The 22,356-nt window shown below is 43.6% G+C and overlaps 2 protein-coding genes across 3 annotated transcripts in view; one reads left to right on the forward strand and one right to left on the reverse strand.

The window, feature by feature from the left end:
- The window catches only part of sdk2b (sidekick cell adhesion molecule 2b), a 452,414-nt gene extending 433,376 nt beyond the window's left edge, over positions 1-19,038 (forward strand). The window contains exons 44-46 of one of the 2 annotated variants that reach the window (XM_049563134.1): positions 7,010-7,139; positions 16,326-16,382; positions 16,903-19,038. In XM_049563134.1, coding sequence (XP_049419091.1) covers positions 7,010-7,139; positions 16,326-16,382; positions 16,903-17,349 — 634 coding nt within the window. In that variant the 3' untranslated portion in view covers positions 17,350-19,038. The remainder of the gene's footprint in view (positions 1-7,009; positions 7,140-16,325; positions 16,383-16,902) is intronic. The other variant, XM_049563135.1, reaches the window with a different exon arrangement.
- The window catches only part of rpl38 (ribosomal protein L38), a 1,062,689-nt gene that overhangs the window by 745,560 nt on the left and 294,773 nt on the right, over positions 1-22,356 (reverse strand). The gene's annotated exons all lie outside the window — the stretch shown is intronic.

Consider the following 22,356-nt stretch of genomic DNA (forward strand, 5'->3'; position numbering starts at 1 on the left):
GCTCCAGTTCTTTGTTTGGTTGTGTTATAAGGGGGGCGAACTGCTGAGGAGTGGAAGTTGGTAAAGGTTACGCTCGAGAGTGCTTTGGGGAATAAGCGCAGATCGGAATTTGGAGCTGTGGTTTAAACTTTGTTGTAACGTTTTCTGAGTTGGACTGCATCTTGGAAAAATTGCATCTCTGGGGAAATTTCACTTGGCCGATACTTTAACAAGTCATAAATGGTGTTAATCATTATTTTTTATCTTGCTACGAAGACAATCTGGCAGCCATTAGTTTAGACAATCACTCCAAAGTACTCAAAAATGTCTGCTCAGTGAGCAGAGTCTATTAATCACTCAGTCGATAGACAGAATACCACTATTAAAAAATGTCAAGCTTTTATACGCTTTATTGTCATTAATTTACTTGATTAATTACGTCATTATTGCATTCATAACCCCTGATTCATCATGTTTTAACAGCTGGAGATGTAATAGTGCAAATTCCAAACATAAAACGAAAATAATTGTAATAGAGCAGAGCAAAAAAAGTGCAGAAATTATGTCTTCAATACAGAAAAAGAAAAACAGTTAGCATTTTATAAGCCTCAGGAAAGACAGGAAGGATTTGTATACATGTACTGTATCATGCATAACCAAACACATACACATTAATACACATATGTCCATCAGCGGGCACCTGAACACTTACATTTCATTAATCAATTTCAGCTTTTGTAGCACAGCTGATCTTGTCAACACTGAATGGATTTAATATGACTGTGATTTTCTTTTTGATAATAATTTGCTTCACTAGTTCTCTCCATTTGTCTGTTTGGGGTTCCCTTCACCTCCACTTTTTTGTATATATATTTTTTGAAGAAGACGAAGCTATTTTCCATATACAAAAACAAGAGTAGATCAAAACCGAGTATATTGCTGGACTGCATATGAAATGGCGAAGAGCTTTAATTTGAAACAGAAGGTACTTTTACATGCAAGTCAAATGGTTGTAGCTCAACTAGGCCATTTAATTGGGCACTGTCCTTGTCCCAGGATATAAAATCCGCTACAATAGGTAGCAATAAGCCCCCCATTCTGCTTGTTAGTATAGGACCTTTTCTGGTTGTTATTACATCACAGACCACAAACAAGTTAGCTACAGTTAGCTACCAGCAAACTGGTACCATGGTGGACAACTCTACGGCTTTGTACGTTTCGTCCGTCCAATAATGCACGGCTCTAGATGTAGATTTTGCCATGTTTGTTACCGGCTTCTTCTGTCACACTTTTAAGAACTAGCTAACTAAATACCAACTAAATGAATAGGTAACTACCCGGAGAACATGCAAACTCCACACAGAAGGCTATCCTACCCCGGGGTTTGAACCAGGAACCCTCTTGCTATGAGGCGCCACTGCTAACCACTGCACCACCGTGTCCCGTTTTTGCTATACGTAGACGATTGCAATTTTATCCAGAAAAATTGGAGCTTTGTCTACTTGCATTTATTCAAGTCTTGACCTCTCCAATATGGCGGTGCCGTTGACATATTGCTGCAATGGGCTGACACAGTCAGTGTAGCGTCTACATATAAATGTCTGTGATTCTGCCTCTGTCAGCTTATCAGAGCCTATTAATTTCGTAAGAGCAGCAGAATGGGGAAACACCACCACTTTCGTCATCACTTATTCCGACCAGTTGTGCAACTTCATCACTCACTCACACCCTTACTCACTCACTTACTCACTCACTCACTCACAGGGGGACGTCCATGTTTACAGGACCGGCCTTGCATTCTGCAGTCCAGCCAGAAAACAAGAACAATAAAGTACACATTCTTCCTTCAGAATAAATATTCACCTTTTAATCATTTATTTTATTCTCCCCTAAAAAGATAATTAAAATACACCCCATGTCAATATTGAAAGTTCTCAGTAAAGTCATGTAATACATCTGCATAAAAGGAGACACTTGAACTCCGAATACATCGGGATATTGCAGAAATTAGCAGCCTGTGCTGCAGTGCATTGTATAAAAGCAACTCTCTATTATACACGTTTCACTTCTCCACTCAAGTTAAGTGAATTAACTCTAGTTTAATATAACTCATCGAGAGTAATAGAATTACAGCTTGCTTTGTGATTTCCCTGTGGAGTTTTCCATTTCGTCCACACCACACTCGCAACACCACCCCTTGTGAAAACTGCTGGAATTTACCCACAGCATTTTTGAAATGCTTTCAAAATATATTTATTTGGAAAAATGCTAATGTGGTTTTTGACGCGTAAAGCGGCTGTGTGTGTGTGTGTGTGTGCTGCAGCAGCTCCGCTGGCAGCAACTGGCGGCCGACACTATGGCCTGGAAAGTCAACAGGAGTCAGTATGTCCCAGTAGTCTCAGCCAAACCAGCACCAATCAGCAGAAACAGATGGGTGTTTGTTTAGCAGGACCGGCGACAGTGGAAAGTACGGAGGAGCTTTTTTTTTCCCTCTCATATTTACTTAAAGAACTCCTGACTAGAGCACACACCATTTTAGGAATTGTTTTTCCAGTATTTCATCTGCCTCTGCCCTCATTTTTCCTCATTCCTTCTTTCTTTGAGCTTGTAGTTTCACTCAACACCTCTCCTCGACCCTATTATCCCTTCAAGGATCCTCCCTTTTCTCAGTCCTCTTACTTACACTCTTTAAACATACATCTGAATGGCATATTTGATCACCGCAGCATGCCACTGACAGCTTAATCCAGGCAATCATTCACGTAAGCTCTGATAACATTTGCCAGAGGAAAGCCCGAGGCTGCCATTTGTTTGATGACCCCTTGAGCACTGCAAGAGTTTAGTTTATAATTCAGTCACAAGGACCCGATGGTTTGACATTCCACAGCCCACAGTGAGGACTGAATCGGGGAATTATTCATTCCAGGAGAGACTGGCTGTAGGGAGCCATCTCATGAGTGTCCCATGATTCTCATCAAGCTCACTCCTACACACACAGACAGACAGTGATACATGTGAACCTGAGAGGAGGCACTTACTGTAGTGTCTCAGACATTAATGAGAACGAGGGAGGCCTGGAGTCATTTTCTTGTTTATGAGAAACTGCTTTAATGGGATTTCTGAATTCAGTAAAGAAGGCCAAATGATTTTTAAAGAATCATTGTTACAATTTGAGGCTTATTTGCATAACTTTAACCATCATTTCTATCTGTTCTGGGAGCACTGTACTCTCCAAAGTAATTTCTGAAATCTAGAAACATGGCAGTATCAATACAGCAGAGTCCGATGGGACAAGAAACACAACCGGCTAGCAGGTGTTACAACCCAAATCAACATTGTGTTAAAACACTAAAAGGGGCTGCTTTTGTTTGGACGTGAAGCTTCAGGTGCTGTTGAGACAATGTTACACAATCCAGGAAGTCCAGTTTAAGGCCCAGACACATCAAATCATCATCAGAGAACTAGTGATGACGAAGCCGACTGTTGCCTCACATCACCTGTGTCTCAGCTGAAAAGTTGCACTTGGACACACCACAAAGGCCACAGCCAACAGCTAACTTACATGTCAATCTGAGGCTGCGCGACAGGAAACAACTCTCCAAACCAACAGGTGGTGATAGTGCATAGAGGTAGTGGTAGAAACAGGAAGACCGGCTGAATGAATTAGGATGCTGGTTAGCCAGGTAGCTCATTAACACAACCCGGTGGTGAAAGAACAAATAATTTACTGTGAGCAAGTGAAAGTTACCACAATCAGTTACAAACCATTTCTGCTCAAGAGCTCAATGCGTAAAAAAAAAGGTCTTACCTAATATAAGAATGTTTCGATCTCATGCCCTCTTGACTTTGGTCATTTGTTTGCTTTGCTCACTTTCGTCTTTCTTTTTGTCCACTGAGCTGAACTGACAATCACAGTGATTTCATTAACCAACGGGCTCCACCATCTGCCCTGCTTCCTCCACCGATCCAACACACTGAACTAGTGAACTAGTGCCAGCGATGTGGGACACGCCACAAAAACTAGGGTGGCAGACACTCAGCGACAGCCCAACTCTAGGCTTGGTGTGTCAGGGCCCCAACAGATCTCTGAATACGAAGGTTTCTTAGGTCACAGCAGTTTGGCTCAGCAGGTAGAGCAGGTCGTCCACTAATCAGAGGATCGGCTGTTTGATCCCCAGCTCCTCCAGTCGGGATGTCCAAGTGTTGTTGGGCAAGATACTGAACCCCAAACTGCTCCCAAAGGCCGTGCCATTGGTGTGAGTGCATGAGTGAGTGGTTGGCTTGTATGGTAGCCTTGGCCACCAGACTATGAATGTGTGGTTGAATGAGCGAGTGTCGGAGTAGTTGGAGGACTAGAAAGGCAATATACCATGTCCATGTATCCAAATAAAGAGTGGCAATATGTCGTTAACGTTACAAAGGAATCTGCCAGGATTGTGCGTTTGAATCCTTTCTGGACAGCGATTCTGCAGTACTGCCATAAAGATCAGCCATCATGTTGGCTTTGCTTTTTCACACTGAACCAGACAATGCCGCCATAATTCTTGCCTCAGTGTGTGATTCAGATAGCATACTGTTGCTCTGTAAGCAAAAGAAGTGTGACGTGTAACACAACAGCGTTGTGTTTGAACGTTCTATACAGAACAGCGAGGTGGAACGATGGCGCAACACTCCCACCTTTAACAGACTGTAGAAAAGGTCTTTTGTTTGGTTGGAAAGTTTTAGCTTGGTTTAACTTTTTGCGAGGCGATCCTGCCTTGTTTTGCCCTGTCCTCCTACACGGGCACCCACACTGCACTGCCAGACTGGTTCTATTCAAATCAATGAGGGGGCTGCGTCCTTTTTTTTTTCTTTTCATGCAGAGCCAAAGTCAGTTTGAACGTGGTCAGGCCAATATTATTTTAAAGATGACTTTGTTGGCAGTTTGCCTTTGCTTAATAGTTGACATTAGAGACAGAAGGAAAACATTGAGGAGGGTGATGGAGATGATGCACAACAAAGGCTCCTAGTTGGAATCAAATTTAAGACGTTGTGTCCTAGATGATAAGGCCACAGGGACACTCCACAAACAGTTTAGCCAGAACATCTAAACCACTTTATGTGGAGGTAAACCTGAAGGTGAATGCACCAGAAATGTCTGTAATCATCCCTAACTGCACAGGAAAACTGTGTTCTACAAAAAGTATGGCAGGTCAAAGCTGAACAAAGAAGTCAGTCTGCAAACTGATGGATTTGCAGCAAACAGCTCAATAAAACATTCACTGTTTAGCATTGTTTTCTCTTCCAAGTAAGCTTGGCTAACCTCTTGTTTCAAATCTGTCTCATCGTTGAAATCATGATTTCTGCCCCATCTGGCTTTTTTTTGTTCGTGTTCCCAGATCTCAGCCAGCACTGTGATGAGTAAGATGTTATTATTACCCATAGGACTGATGACAAAAACCACAGAAATAAGATCCAAGTTGTAATAAAAAAGGAGACAGGAAAAGGAACAGTGTGTAAGATTTAGGGGGATTTAGCGGCATCTTGCAGATTGTAACCAGCTGAAACTTCTCTTGGTTAGAATTCCCTCAGTGTTCTTAGTTGAGGAGGTTTTAACCAGGAGCTGAATCATCCACAGAGGTCTCCTCTCTCCAAAACAAACAAATCAGGTGATTTAAATCGGTAAAAACACTGAATAAAGCAGTTTCACATTATAAATTAGTGTTGGAGACAGGCCACGAGCCCAGCACCTGCTATTGTGTGCTCACCTTTTTTCTCTTTAACTTAAGATCCAGATATTCAGGAGATTTTTACTGGGAGCTGAATTGTCTGTAGAGGTCTCATCCTCTCCAAAACAAATGAATTAGGTGACTTTGATCATCATCATGACTTTGTTTTTCTGAAGCTGTTCGTTGCATAGGGGCTGCTAACTGTGGTGGCCAACATGAAAACGTGAATGGCCCTGGGGCTACTGTAGAAATTTGGCAATGCAACATGGTGGACTCTGTGGACAAGGACCCACTCGCTATGTATTCTAAAGCGGTACTTATACTTGTTTGTCAGCTCTTTGTAGAACCTACACACATGGCCTACACGTTGTGAGCATTTATACTTGTGTGGTGGTGTGTTTGTGTCACTCTGCAGTTACACCTCCAAAACACTAGTTGGCAGCGGGGTTTCTGTGAAGTCCTGTAAAGTTTAGTTGATTCAAAACACACATTAAACACACATTAAACATGGCTTAATAGAGACAACTTCAAACACAAATACACAAATCAGCTTCACTGTAACTCGCAGCATTCACAGACAAACACTTGTCTTTATCTGGACACATTTTCCCCATAAATACATCATGCTAATGTTTTTAGCACAAGCCTATGGCATTTTGCATTGTATAAATTAGCCTAGCAGCTAGCACACTTTTCTTCTACTCATATGAAGCCAGGGACAACAGCAACATTTAACAAAGGTAACGTTACAAAATTCGGCTCCATTACAACTCACAAGGTTCACTGACAAAACAACTGTCTTATACTAAACACGTTTTCCAAACAAGTACAACATGCTAACTTTATTAGCACAAGCCTATAGCATTTTACATTGTATGAGTTAGCCTAGCAACGAGCGGAGATTTCCTCTGCTCATATGAAGCCAGGATAAATCACACACAAGACTTAAAGTGCTATTTTGTGGAGGCTTTACTGTCTTCACAGTTTATTGTTTCTTATCTGTGAAATTAGAGTAAATAAAAGCTTTGTTTCATCTTACAGAAATAGTCTCCCGGACACGTAGTTAGATTTCTGGGGAAGTGCTACGCGTAGCCTGACGTGCATTGATTCAACGCAGAAGTATAAATCCCGCATAAGGCAACAAAAACACGATGGTTCCTGTTTTTAAGTGATTAAAGAAAACATACTTAGTATCTTATATTCCAGTTCTGCCAATATACCCCCCTGCTGATGAAATGCAAAAAATAATGTAAGGGTTAACAAAAACTGGTTACGGACAACCAACTGCATTATTCCGACAGTCTGTGTCTATCTTTGCCCAGGTCTCCTCCAAGGCCCAGTCCAGGCAGTCTTCACTATTCAGACGAGGACGTCAGCACAAAATACAATGACCTGATCCCTGCAGAGAGCAGCAGCCTGACTGAAAAACCCTCGGAAATCTCAGACTCACAGGTGCAGTAGCAACTCTTGTTTTTTTTATCCTATATCTTGTCTGGTCTCTGTATGTTAACTGTTCACCGTCTGTCTGCATTAAGTCTGTATTTGTTACATGTTTGTACTCGTCTGTGTGCCACACCGTCATCTCCTTGAATTCCCCGGGAATTCAGCTCTGCATTGTCGGCTGTGCGGTGTTGTCGTGTCAGTTCATACTGTCCACACAGTGTCCTTTCTGTGTCATTCACCTGAATGCATTCGGCCTGCAGAGGTCGTAAGATATAGCTACAGTAATGCAAAAGGAGAGATGAGAGATTAATGACTCTGCTCACTGGCGGCAAAGCAGTTTTTAGACCAGGCAGTGACCTGTGGAGAATGTCACTCTGAGAACATCCACCTGTGATCCAGGCCACTGCACTCAGCCACAGCACTTGTTATGTAAGACGGCGAGGGCGCGTGCACCGTGCAAAGTTTATTTTAGAGCTAGTTATGTATTGGAAGTTGCCGCACCAGCCAGGCAGCCTGTCCAACTTTCCATCTGAATTTTCTGTAAGTCAGGTCAGAGTCAGTGAGAATCGTCTCTGGGGAAAACTAGAATACTGTGTGTTGGCTTTTCACTCCTCTTCTGTGGCCTCATTAGCGTTATAAGTAGTCAAATATAGTTTTGAATCTCTTCTGAATTTTTAAAGTGCTCTAAGCAGACACTGTCAGGGCTGATAGATGAACAAGTATCGCCAGAGTGTCGGACTTGTGGCGCTGGCTGTGTGCTGAGCCAAACTGCTTTTGCCCAGTAAGTGAGTGCAATCGATAAATTGTGACTTTGTCTCTCTCTCTCTCTATCTGTCCATTGATCAGTCTGCGTGCCGCCCTCCCTCATGTCTCTAATTTCCGGATTTTTTATTTCGGGGTTTTCCCTTTATCTGATTTGTTTCTTCCCCTATGTCCTATATGCATATATGTTTCTGTTTCTGTTTCTGTTTATGTCGCCTCCCTCCCCGGCTCTCTGTGGTTTGGGTGAACCGTCTGGTTTTGATCCCAGTCAGATGAAAGCATCAGAGGGGGGTATTGGTCCTGAATTCCCTCGCTTTCAGGCCTTCAGTTTTCTCTTTTATCTACAAATTCTTCACTCTAGGCATTTCTCAAATTATCTAGGAACATCTCTCATCTCCCTGGTGTGAATTCCGCAGCCAGAAATCTCTCCCCACCTGCCCTTATCGGGACCTAAGTCCCATTTCCAGATCAAATGAAAATCTCCCCACAATGAATCGTTACAGACAGGACCTTTCGCAGCACGATAACATCCCCTGAAATGAATCATTTCGTCATTTCATCACCTGTCCGACATATCTACCGTTCGCACTTGTGTATCGTCAAACAACGCAGTAGCCTGCCCCCTCAGCCTGTGATGACGACGCCCGCCTGCTGCCACGCTGCACCTTTAAGAGTCTGACGTTGGCTTTGATGGGCTAAAACACACAGAGCCCTGCCTGTTACCCTGCTGCTCCTCCGCCATGCCCCTGACAGGCCACCGTATCAGCACCCAATGGTGCTTGGGAAAAAACCCAGGAATGCTCTTTGAAGTTTTATTGAGCGGATAACTCTGAGCTATCAGTATGACATTGTGCCGTCTGTCCTCTTTAATCCCCGGGGGCTCCACCAGCAGGTATAAGTTGACTATTGTGCTCCTCCTAGAGAGGGGATTTGGAGGAAGCTAGCATTGACTTGGCAGAGCAACAAGGCCACCATTACTGCTCTGCTCCCCTGCAAGCACATCCCTATTGACTTTTTCCCTTTAGAGTATAGGTTTTCTCATTCTGCGAGGCTGTATCCGTGGCACTGTCTTTGTGTGTCATTTAAGGCCGAAACCAGTCAAAGATAGATGATCTCATCTCTGAGTCACAGATGGATTGCAGATCACGCTCTCTCTGCAGAGTGGCATTCCGGGGGAGAGAAATGAAAATGTCTGCTCTCTGTTACATGCTTTCTCTCCTCTCTGTCTATCTCTTCCTCCGCCCTCCTACTCTCTGTCTCTCTGGCTACTGTAGCTTCTTTGGCTGGGGCTCAACCGAGAATACTTTCTCTAATGTTTGGATCGTCTCTAACGACAACACACCACTTCATTTTGACTGACCCAGTCTGACACATGATGTCATAACCCAGAATAAAGGGAAATCATGATCGCGGATGAATTATATTTTATTTTCAATAAAGTGAAGGCGTGACAGAGGATAGTGGGGACAGACTGAAATGCTCGGCGAGGGATGAAAACTAGCCTCGAATAGTGCCTTAAACTACAGATGGGTGACAAATTAAAGAAAAGAAAAAATAAAGTAGGAAAATGCAGCGAAAGCACCATTACACCAGGCCTCCATTACTCTCATTAAAGTCCTCCAGTCTGGGACAGCACTAATACCCAACAAAATCCCTTGATTATAGTTGTTTTGATTTAAGCAACATACATTAAAGCAGCGAGAGGGGATTGGAGCTGCTAAGGAGGCCTATACCCCTGCCTTGATGATGACAAAATACAACTTTACTTTGATGCAGCAGGCTTTTTCATTATGCCAAAAACATATTTTCCCGTCCCTGTTTTTCCTCCACTCTAATCTTTTTTTTTCTCCCTACACAGAAATCGCTGAACGCACACAAAAATTTATGTACTCTGAACGTCTCTGGACTTTTTAATCCCTCTCAAACCCAACATGTACTGTCTTTGTCTCCGGAGCCCCCTGCTGTGTTCACTTCATCAATGAGAGTGACATAGACAGCCCCCTCCTTCTCTCCCCCTCCTCACTGCAATAATCCATAACTAGAGGACAAAGGGCTGACCCACTCTGTGGTATTGGGGTATGCATCAATTTTGGGGGGGGATGGGGGGCCAAGCTTGACAGGGGATTGTTGTTTCAGTCTCATGGCATTATATAAACCATAGGGAAGTAAATTCAGAGTTATTTACAAAGCATTTTTATCACCTTGTAAATTGTAAGCTGCTTTGTGGAACAACTTTAAGCATAAATCTAGATATAAACAAGAATAAGTTAAACACTGGTATGACAGCATGTCATTTTCAGTTGAAGTCTCTCTAGACTGAGGTCAAAGGTCAGAGTTCTTTGGTATAGATTGTGTGAACACCTGCCCTATATACTGATAATGACTAATTTATCTTGTCATGCTTCTTGTTTAACCCTTTAAAAACAGACGGCCCACAGGAGACTGCTGTTTGCAAGATCCTTAAGCTAAGGCCTCTGTCCTCTGCGTCATTACGTTACCTCACCTTATGTGCGGAAAAATGAAGTGACAATGCACAGTTGCGCCGGTATTCCCCTGTAAACGGCTGCGGGAGATTGTTATTTGCGTAATGTTATGTATATTAGATCTGGGTTGATATATCGATTAAATGATCAACGATTCAATGTGATTGATGCATCGAAGTGATAACATCGATCTATAGCGTCATCTTCAGGATACGCTTTTATTTTGAAAGTCTGGCAAACAGCAGCAGACAGATGGGAAGAAGCCAAGAGACAGACAATGAGGAAAATGTTATTTATTTATTTTTTATTTATTTTTAGCAATTAATATGGTTATTTACGTAGATAACCTTTTAGCTTAGGTTGTACAGATTTTAGACACTTAAAAACGACATCACAATAAGCAAAAATACTGATGTAGACAATGGTGGACCATTTCATTTGCAGAGTTTAAAGGGTCAAAATAAAAAGCAACGAATGAGCGCCACAGGCAGGACTACCGCTGTAGTCAAGCGCTGCGCCACAGCCAATGAGGAGTAATAATAATGTAAGACAGGTTTCTCTCTCCTACCGTACCAATAAAATTACTTGTTACTAAATTAACTATCAAAAGGCTGTAGCTGAAGTTAGTGCACGGAACAGCTTCTCTGTGTAACTTGATCCACTTTAATGTCCGAAAAAGAACATAGGACAACTGAACATCGACAACAATAGTGGCAGAGAAACACAAGACAATCTCTCTGATACATCCTCACGAAAATAAATCTCATCTTACATTCTTCCCTCTCTTCAGATGAAATGTCCTCATTTCAAAGTTTCTGAAAACTAAATCCCATCTTACAACAACAATGGCGAACACTTCAAACAAGGTGGATGCTGCCATTGAGGCTGTTCTAAATCAACATGTCTTCTTTGTAGTTTGTTTCTGCTTTGCTCGCTGCACCTTTAAAACACAGACAAAACAAATATGTTGTAATGGCTCCAGATCTGTGTAGACTTAAAGTGATGTTCACACGGATATGTCAGTCTGTAGTGATCCTCCCTCTCCTACGGAAATCCATGTCAGACTGAAGATGGAAACGGAGTGTAACATGTTGACTGTCTGATATCGGGTTGCACATTCATTGTTGTATTTTCCCCTTTTCCCATCTTCCACATTGTTCTCCCTCCTACGACGTGAACAATTGTAAACAGGAACACAGGGCAACTTTATTACGCTGATGATAAAATAAACTACTGTCAAGAGGTTTCACCAGTTAATTGGATAGATGTCTTAATCTCTTTCTCTGCCTAATTTAACATCATAACGATGAAAAAATGTTTAATAATTGTCACTGGCAGGCTGGTATGTGTCTGTCTTACACATCTCCCTGCATAAATAAGATGGTTGGTTCCCTGGAGGCTGAGGTGCAATGCTGCATTTCATGCCTTAAGTCTGTTTCTTTCACAGCATTCAGCTCTAGTAATTAGCTCGTAATGAGCTGAAGTGAGGAGCTGTTTCACGGGCCGTGCTGCCCCAGAGGTAAACTGTCAAGCATCTGCACTGTAGATTCCTCAATTGGATCCTTGAGTTATTTCTGCTAAAGAGTGGTGATGAACCAAAAGCAAAAAGAGGACAGATTGCCGCGGTTTATACTTGTACGTAGAACGTTTCAAGAGACAGAACATCTGTTGAGCACACTCCACAGCCGGGCAGGAGTGAGACGCAATTCCCTGTGTCAACACTTGGTCTGCACTCACTCTTTCACTCTACCCCACACATACAACTGGAGTGGTGTTTCATCTCTCAATGCAGTGTCAATTCTTTCAGAGTGAGGTAATACTACTTGAAGTGGCTCACCATGTCTTGTTGGTCAACTGCGAATGGATCCTATTATTGTGTTGCTGCGTTGCTAAACACGTTGGCATGAGTGGAATGCTTTTCAACAGTGGTTGGCCTCAAGTGTTTACAACAGGGCAGCGATATTACAAATGGACAACAAGCACAGACAGCCATTGATCCGTCTCACAGCCTTGCTCTCCTTATGGAGGGGAACAACAGTATAAAAGAAAGTCCCCTTCCATCCACTCAAAAAAGAGTTTGTCTTCTGGTTATGCCCCCTAAAATGTCTGACCTTGACTATACAGACTTGTATCTGTGCAAAGTTTCTCACTATAGAGGTGTTTTCACATTTCTATACCAAAGGAGATGATTTCTGTGCACTTCCTTAAAATCTGAGATTCAGACATTTGCCTGGCAAGCTAGATTAAGGACGTCACTCATATGAAAGACAATTGCTGACTTATATAAGAAACACATATCACAGTGGGGACAGACTTCAACATAAAAGCAGCTGTTAGCATTAGCATAAAGAAAGTTTTGACAACAAACATGGCAGAATGTACAGTTTTTAGATGTAAACCAGACTCTGGAGCTTCCTTCCACTCTCTACGAAAACCCCATCGTAACACACATTATTTAACGCTGTCTGCACCGCTGCCAGTTAGCCTACAAGCTAACAAACAACATAAATAGAGGATGCTAACTACACCTATCTTTCTGATACATTTGCCAGTCGCTAATTTTGGCTGAGGCTCAAACATGAATGGCTTAATCTCTCCGATGTTTCCTTCATCGCTAACACGGCTTTTTTACACAGAGATCACGCCAAACCACCAAACAACTGCAGCATCATGCTGCTCCAGTGTGTGATTTTAGATAGCATGCCATCATCGTGGAAGCAAGAGGCTTGACATGCAACACAACAGCGTCAGCTTCTAGTGTGACATATAGCAGACGTGTCGGCAGCGCTTTATAAACTGTAACAGTGGCATAACCTGGCAAAAACAACCACGGTGGTTGTTCTCATCCTCTGCTCAGAGGATAAGGAGTTCCCAGACCTCATTGTTTTCCCGGGTTGTGGACATGTTCAGCCACTGTTATTCTTCTTTGAGTTAGCTGCCAACTGCTACCACCTGCCTTTTAAATCAACATTTCTGCAAATGTGCCTGTGTTAGCCTGTTGGCTAATGTTCGCACACATTACTCCTGTATAATCCCATCCTGCTGGCTGCCCTGTTTATACAGACTTTGTATTAAGCGTTGTTAGTATCGCTGATCCCCTCATTCCTATTATACAATACAGCAAGGCAGCATAACGTCATGAAATTCACACCTTGAGGGACCAGTGTAAAAGGGGCCATCTTGATGCGCACTGCTCTTGCGCAGGTCAACCCTAGCACAAGCAGTGCTAGAGAAAGCAGAAAGCGAAACGTACAACAAGCAAATTTTTTAAGGGGGGTGAAAAAGCAAAAGTATTTTAAACAAATTAATAGTATTAGTGTCATTATTTTATAACATGTCTGGATAGTGACTTAGATTAAGAAAAAGAAAAGAAAGCATCGTCATTGTGATCAACTTCTAAATCCTGAGCCAAACCTTGCTGTGCACAAAGTCTGCCTCTGATTAGTTTGGGAAAAATAAGAGTGAGGGGGAGGAAGGGATCACATTCCTTTGTTTAGAACCAAGAAAGATCAGAGAAGCAGAAAAAGCATTGTCTGTTTGGACATTTATAAACTCTGCTTACAACTAACAGAGAAAGGTCATTCTATAGGGGTTTGGTATAGGAGACATGAGCCATGTTGAGGCTGAGGGAAATCCGAGCCCGCTGCCATATGTATCACATATGTGCGGTGCAATATTCAGCGTGCGAGCTGTGTTGTGGAGTTTATCCTTGGAGTGCATGCCAGCAGCCATGTTTCTGTATGTATGAGGAGATTGAACATGATAATAAGAGGGGTGAGAGGGAGAGCAGGGAACCTTGAGACAATTATCAGCACCATCTTTGCTGCTCTGACAAGAATAGGCCTTTGTTGCTGCACTTCTGTAATACACTCAGTGTAAAATCCAAGCAGCCTCTCTGGGAAATTATCCAGTGACAAGTCGACTGTGCATTAGTTCATCGTGGCCAGGTGATTAATCACAGGCTAGCGAGCCAATTGGCAGCTTGCTTTCAAGGCAATTAGTTGACCATGAGCAATCCCCGCCGAGTGTTCAATGACAACATCGCTCTCTGTTTGACACATGGAATGTTACTTGACATGAATACAATAGAGTTTCTGGCCCAGCCTGCAGCAGAGCGGAGGGTCAGTGAGCTGAGGATTATGGTCATTTCTTTACAGATGACTTGAAGGGAATTTAAACAGACTTTTAAAATACGAAAAAAAAAATCCTCTTCCGTCCCAATTAGTCCCTAAAATCACACTCTCTTTTGCGTCCTTCACGCTACTTGTTCAAGGTGAGAATATCGTGCTGCTATCACCTCATTGTTATGTATAAGGGTACGGTTGGTCACACATATGCAAAAATAACAGCGGCGAACATTTGCCCCCGTTGACTTTTGTTCAGTGCGAGCAGAGGTGCGAATAAAACATTAACTTGCGGGGGCAAAATAAATTCACAGCTTCGCATCACATGGAGTTTAACTTCGTGAACTTTGACTTGCAAAGTCCCACCTTTAACCAGGAGTGAAGAAGTATGTGTGGAAGACACAGAGACTATTGGAGTGTCTAACCAGCTGATATTGAATGATACCTGCCCCACATGAGAGATGCTGCCTGGCTGGCAGTGAGTCGGGAGACAGGACAATGTACCAATAAAATCATATTTTGTTTATTAGCAAGCTAGCTCTGTGTCCGTCACATCAGGCACTGCCCACTTAAGCACGTATATCGCCTCAGCAGGCAACAGTTACTCGCCTGTATTTGCTGTTGTGTGACCGCACCCTAAAAGGTAAGATCAAGCATCAGGACAAGATGGATGTGATGTTTTGATGACATATGTGTGCAACCCACCAAGAGATTTAAAAAGCAGTTAGCAGCTAACTCAAAGAGGAGGAACAGCAACCGAAATTGTCCACAAATTGGGGAGATAGTGAGGTACAGGACCTCCTTGCCCTCCATGGATGCGTTCACACCTGCCCTGTTTGCGCGAAAATCAACCTGCGTAGCTGTCCCTCCATTGTGACATTAGAAAGTGTCACATTTATCTTGCAAGTGTACTCTTCTTCAATGTTTGCTTTACTTCCTGGATTTTTCCCACATGGAAATTCTGACCAATCAAGAGCAGCTTTCTCGCACAAGGCATTTGATCTGGTCCTCTTGTAAATGCTGCCGTGAGAACTTGAATGAACTCTAGGCAATTATGCAGCTTTGTGACAGAATTAGTCCCTGATTCAGACCAAAGCAAGACAACTCTAGGTCTGAAAGCAGCCCGAGAAGAAGACAGGATCAGGCGCCATATAACAGGGATGGAAAATAATTATAATTGCCAGGTCATGCCATTGTTACAGTTTTGTAAGTGTTGCCCGACGTGTATGTAATGTACACATGCAATGTTCTACTGTAAAACCTTGGGTGCTGCCATTCAGGTGGATGCCATTTGTCGCTCTCCACCTACCCAAACACGATTACAGACCAGGAACCCCCCCTAAACAACACTGCTCCACCCACACAGCAGGACAATCACACCACAAAAAACTGTTTAGGAATGACCCGAGGAGCGTGACAAAGAGCTTCAAGATGTCAACCTGGCCTCCAGATTCCTCAAATCCCAATCCAATATAGCATCTTTAGGACGTGCCAGTGCCCCACCTCACAACCCACAGGACTCGTAGGATCCTCCACCCACGCCTTGGTGGGGTTCTGAATAAAAAAGCAAAGCTGGCATAATGAAGTCTTCATTTTGGCCCTATCGCGAGATCTCTGTGTAAAAAGGGCGTACGTCTGAGAACGCACTGCACCACCTGTGCTGGTTTTTATTTTAGCATTTCCCACCATCCACCCAGAATGGCACAGAGGACCTTTTTATATATATGTTTAACAAATCTATGATATTTTCATCATCATGACTGGGCCATTTGAATCATTCTGTTATGGTGATGTACTGTAAAACCCATTGTTTTGTTCACCCATAGGAGGCGCTGGTGTTTTCATATGGGACAGGTGGCCTACATACACTTCCACTGCATTTGGTGAGGTTCCTGTGGCTGCCTGCTTTGAATGTTTGTAGCCTTTTAGGTGACTGGTTCCTACTGCTAGTCCCCATCCAATCCTCTCCCTCAGATTCCCATTCCAGGTTTTATGTGGTACACGACACCAGACCGCGCCTTGCTGGCGTGGTGTGGACACAAAGCTTGTAGACCCTGAACATACTGATTTAAGTCCTCAAGATAAATTTGCCATCTTGTGTTGATGGTCCGTTTACAGTGCACGCTTCAGTAACAAGTCATCCGTCCGTGATCATGCTTTGACCATTTTTGGTGTCCATGTGTTCTCGTGCTGTGTCGTAAGTGTACGTGTGTGTGTGTGTGTGTGTGCATGTGTGTGTTGTAGACAGGGATGATTGTGAATCGATGACTTTGCTCAGAATAATTCAATAACTTCATGTTCATTTACATTTATAGCCTCAGCATCTCTAACTGCTCCACATTGGAAACACTGCAGAGTCACCCCGCGCTAACGCCACACGTCTTTGTTTTCTTTGCTCCACAGGGCAGCGACAGCGAGTACGAGGTGGACCCCAACCGGCAGAAGACCCACTCCTTCGTCAACCACTACATCAGCGACCCCACTTACTACAACTCCTGGCGCCGCCAGCAGAAAGGCATATCCCGGGCGCAGGCCTACAGCTACACCGAGTCCGAGTCGGGCGACCCGGATCACTGCGCCCCACCGCCGCTCCCTCCTCTACCGCCGCTGCCCCCCCAGCTCAGCTCACCCAGCCCCCAGCCTCAGCAGGCCCAGGGCCAGCCTCAGGGCCCGCCCCAGGTCCAGCCCCAGGGCCAAGGCAGCCTGTTCAGGCCCAAAGGTAGCCGGACTCCCACCCCCTCCCAGCAGAGCTCCAACCCCCCCAGCCAGCACAGCACCCTCTACAGGCCCCCCAGCAGCCTAGCCCCCGGCTCGCGGGCCCCAATCGCTGGCTTCTCCTCCTTTGTGTGAAAAATGCTGGAAAGGACATTTCTGGAAATATCTTGTGTCGAAGGAGAACACGGAAAGTCAACCCGATCAAGTCATTTTCTTTCTTTTCATCACTTTTCTTGTTTTTTTTTTTTTTTTACGTGTTATTATTTTTCTTCGGTCAGCTCGGATACACGCGGAATGACACTATGAGACTTTTTGGAGCACTTTTTTTTTTTAATCTTTTAATGTGTGGAAGTGTGCCAGTGTAGATTTCTCTCACCAGTTGATAAATACTCTGCATCATCTACTCACTTTTATTTTTGGCCATTTGAACTATTTGCATGACTTTATTTCCTCCTCTTGTTTTTTTTTTTTTTTTTTCTTTGAACACATTCAAACGGTAATCTCTTTGATTCTGTACAAAGTCACAAGAATCTTTGGAAACACACACACATATAAATATATATAAATATATATAGTAGATGTACCTAAAAGACAAAATCAAGTCAGTGCAGCGTGGCATTGCTGGAGAACAATATGATGGAGCCATATTGTGGAAGTGAAAGGACAAGTGTTTGTGCGGACTGGATGAACTGGATGTAAAAACAACTTCAAAGAGGACAAAGACAGACGTGGATGTGGATTTCATGCCAAATTGAACAAATTTTGAACACGTTGGCCTGGAGAGTTTTAAGCGGACTTTGGCGAAACAATCATGGGTTTCCATGGAGACAGCTCTCTGGTCTCCAGCACACAAACATGTAGGAAAAATGGGACGACATCATGGCGGGTCAGATATCAACGACTGTGCCGTGCCCGACAGATCCTGCAGATATATGAAATGAGTGTATATCTGTCAAAGTGTTTATTGTGAGTGTGTAACAGTGGATCAAAGATGCCTTGATAGAGAAACACTTATTTATGATATCTGGCACCGGTTGTTACTGAACTGCTGACGGTGCCCCTCGACCGTCATAATGGCTGGCCTCGAGAGCCTTCTTTTAATCCTGACAGATGTGGGCTGTGAATTAATTTGCATTCACGACCCATATTTTTTCACCCTTTGCTGGCTCACACACACACATCAAATCTCATTCTGCATATGTCTGCTGAAACGCTTTGAGATCCAACCGCAGAGGGCGAAAACGCGCCTGAAGCTGAGCGGGACAGTCACGTGGGCACAGCTGCTGGTTCTGCTAAAATGTTAACAGAGAGATTTTGATAAGATTTTTTTTTTCCTTCCCTGCTGGTATAACTCTTCTGTCACCGCTCACAATCACGGGGCAGCGCTGAGATGATGTCATCGAATTGCCTCACCTCTTTCCCCCCTTTTGTGTAATCAACCACTCTGTACTATTCAGGTGTGACTGTATCGTCCCAAATGCTACTGCGCGTGTGTGAGCGTGTGTGTGTGCATGTGTATGTGTGCGTGTGATGACACTTCTCGTGCGTTAAGCTTTACGGATCATTCACTGTGTGTCTGGTTATAAAGAGATCGTCCTGCAGCATCTGTAAACCTGCCTGGAGTAACGCCACAGAGGGCCGACCGGCCGCCTGCCAGGCGCACTCATTACGCTATAGTGAAGACTCAGTGGTGTGTTCCTAGTTTTCATAGTTCAAAGAAAAACAAACAAAAAAAATGTCATCTACTTATTTTATTTTTTTCTCTGTGGGGTGATTTCATTGTACGCAACAAAAGCTTATCATGCAGAATCTGAATGAATATATGATCACAGTACATTTCTGAAATAAATTATTTTTGAATGTTAGCAGTTCTGGTGCTCAATTGAAGACTGTACAGCGTCAGTGGGCGGAGACGGAACATGAAAATGCTGACGGGGAATTTCAAATCATGACTGTGTGACCTAGTCTAAAGCTAAACTCGGAGCAACAGCTTCCTCATTCATTTCAGTGCAACTTCACCAAAAGAAGGCCGTCATCCAGAAATAAAGAATATCCTGGCTCAACCTTTGTCACCACCCACATGGCCATCTCCAGTTCAAACCCTCTCCTCACACCATCACTGCTCTTTCATAGTGAATGAAACACCTTGAACCCTGAGTGCACAGCCTCATTCCACTAATGACAAGGAGAAATAGAAGTGACCTAGATAGAGTCCACAGAGACATAGTATTTCACCTGGATGGGCAAGGGGGTTTGCAGAACGCAGCAGTGCACACTTTGGTCCGACAGCCTGTTCTCTGAGTGCATGTTCGTACAAGATAAACACCAGTCAGCCACAACATTAAACCTCTGGCAGATGAAGTGAGTAACACTGATCATATTGTTACAGCGCAGTGTTCTGCTGGGAAACCTTTGGTCCCAGCATTCATGTGGATGCCACTTCACGTGCTCCACCCACCGAAACAATGTGATGGACTAACTGACCCCTGCCCCCGGACGCAGACTGGCCGATCGTGGCGTAGCATCAGACCAGCCCAGACCAGGTCCCGACAGCAACACAGCTGTGCTCCATTTGTTTCAGATTTCCTTCATTTTCAGGCTGGTTTTGTGGATTTGGAGCTAAATGTTGTGCCTGGGGCACGTCGTGTATTAATGATACTCGTTACCTGGAGAGGTTGGAAAAAGATATACGTTTCTTCCCTGTTCCAAAATCAGACCCTGAAAAGTGTAGGGTTAGCTAGCTAGCTACTGAAGATATAGCCTACTGAATGTATACACATGCTGCTTTTGCTTTTTAATGATTATAACAGTGAAACAAAGACCGACCCTGCTGTACAGGAACCAGTGAAGGGAAGCAGGGAAACTTTGCTCATATTCAACCAGCTGTGTGTTAGGGCTGGGCGATATGACCAAAATCTCATATCATGATATAGGTCATGTTATATCCCGATAACGATATATATCACAATATTAATCCAATGAATAAAAAGTTGCCGGCGGATTTATATAAACTCGTTATGTTACTGTAAGTGCCGTAAAAGCATCCCGAATTAAAAAGCCAAGAAGAGTAATTTATCAATGAGATCCGTACAAAAGATGGACAGACTCCAAATGACAAGAAATATTGCCGTAAAAAGTGTAATATGCGTCACAACGATATAAACGATAGAGCAAAATATGAAATGATAAACATTTTTCTCTCGTCACACGATATACATATTGTCATATCACACAGCCCTAGTGTGTGTCATCGCAGTGTGTGCAGATGAACGTTGTTTGACTTCCCCCGACAGTCTGGTGGCAGTGGCATGGGGCTGAAACCAAACACGGTTCATCTGCACACACTGTGATGCCACACAGCTGGTTCAATATCAGCAAAGTTTCCCTTTATATTCATTGTCTTGTGTGGCGATCAGCAGTGATGTGGTGGTTCACTTTTACACTGTGATCTGTAGCCTATAGTTCGGCTTTAGCTTCTAACTATCTTTGTCTTTTTAACCTGTTGTTGCTGCTGAGTCAGTTTGACATCCTGGATATATCCTTCAAACACAGACTGTACACCCCTCTGTCTGCTTCTCTCTGGAATCACTCTTTTATTTTTCCCAAAAATATGATCATATTCCTTCAGGGAGTGCAGTTAGTTACAGTGTGGGCTCCATGCTTACTCTGACAGCTTGTTGGACCATCACAAAGGGGCGGGGCTTAGCGAAAGGGCACTCCCTGATGGCAGTGAACACTGTGTGATGCAGCAGGTAAAGCCTCCAGGTGAAATACCATGTTTTTAGGGATTCTTGTAACTTAGATATAACTCCAGTTCTAAGGGTCCATGTGTCGCCCACCATGAATTTCTATCTATCAGTAGTAAAAAAGGAAAGAATGTAAACTAAGGGCTATTTTTAGTGAGCACACACCTTTTATGAATGTTTTACATACCCTGGGTATATCATGTCACAAGAAGCGCCTTACCTTTAATGACATGTCATGAAATCATCAAAGGAAAACATGCAGAAATATGCGAGTGTATAACGGCTGTGAATAAATGCTCTCTGTAAGCACATAGGTAGGATCTGTCTGTGGCTAATTAGTTGATGAAATTGCACCTAACCTTAGTGTTACTCGGGGCAGCAATAAATTGGATCAGTGTAGATGCTGTGAAATCCTGTTATCTGGTTACAAATGTCCCCTCAGGACCTTTTCATCTTACTCTGTGCTCCCTGATAACCGCAATTCATTAGCTCATCATTTGTTCCTTGGTCGGCTAAACTGGCTCGGCTGGCTCCTTTAAACCCGTCAGGCTGCACATAAAGTGATACCTATATGTGTTTAAGACGTCGGCGGTGTGTTTAAGAATGTTTTGGAAGGAGAGCCTGAGCTAAAGGACACACACTTGCATGACAGAGGCACATGTGTCAGATGGTGTTAGATGCTAATTGGATCACAGTCAACTTGATCCAGGGCTAACCTACTAAACACATAGGCATGAGAGGAGAGGAGATTAGATGGAATAGGACGGAACAGGGAATTGGAACGAGCGCGTCCAGGGCGGCTAATCCCTTTTTTGAAAACACATGGGAAATTTCTCTCCGACAGAAGAATCACAGACAGGAGGCATTTCACTCGCTGAAAAATTCATTTCCGTCTGTCTCTCTCTTCGCGCTCCCTCAGGAAATGAATGACAGAAAAGAGCGAGCTGGTGGTCTCTGTTAAAAAGGGAGCCCAAGGTACTAAATAGCCCTGATGAGCTTTGAGAACCCACAGTTGGAATAATAAAGGACTCAGACAGAAGGTGTAGTTCAAAGGAGTTTGAGACCCTGAATTTAATTGCCTCATTTGTGAGCTTCACTGAGGAGGGGGGCGGTTTGGGGATTTGAAGAGGATATACTGGCAGTTGGAAAAGGGATACTAATTTGAGAAAGGGGATGTTCCCCGAGTGCCGTTCATGAATGCCTTTCTCATGCACTGTTTGGTGGATGCTTAAATTGGTTTCTGACTTAATGCACATTATGGGAAAGAGCACAAAAATGGCCGTGGTCATTTTGGTAAGTCCCTTTGCCCCAGCCAACCTCGCTCTCGCTCTCCCTGCAGTTTGGGTGGACACTAGTTTCCAGAGTGTGTGATTCAGGCGAGATCTACTGACATAAA

This window comes from Epinephelus fuscoguttatus, linkage group LG20 (assembly GCF_011397635.1).
Source record: "Epinephelus fuscoguttatus linkage group LG20, E.fuscoguttatus.final_Chr_v1".
NCBI lineage: Eukaryota > Metazoa > Chordata > Actinopteri > Perciformes > Serranidae > Epinephelus > Epinephelus fuscoguttatus.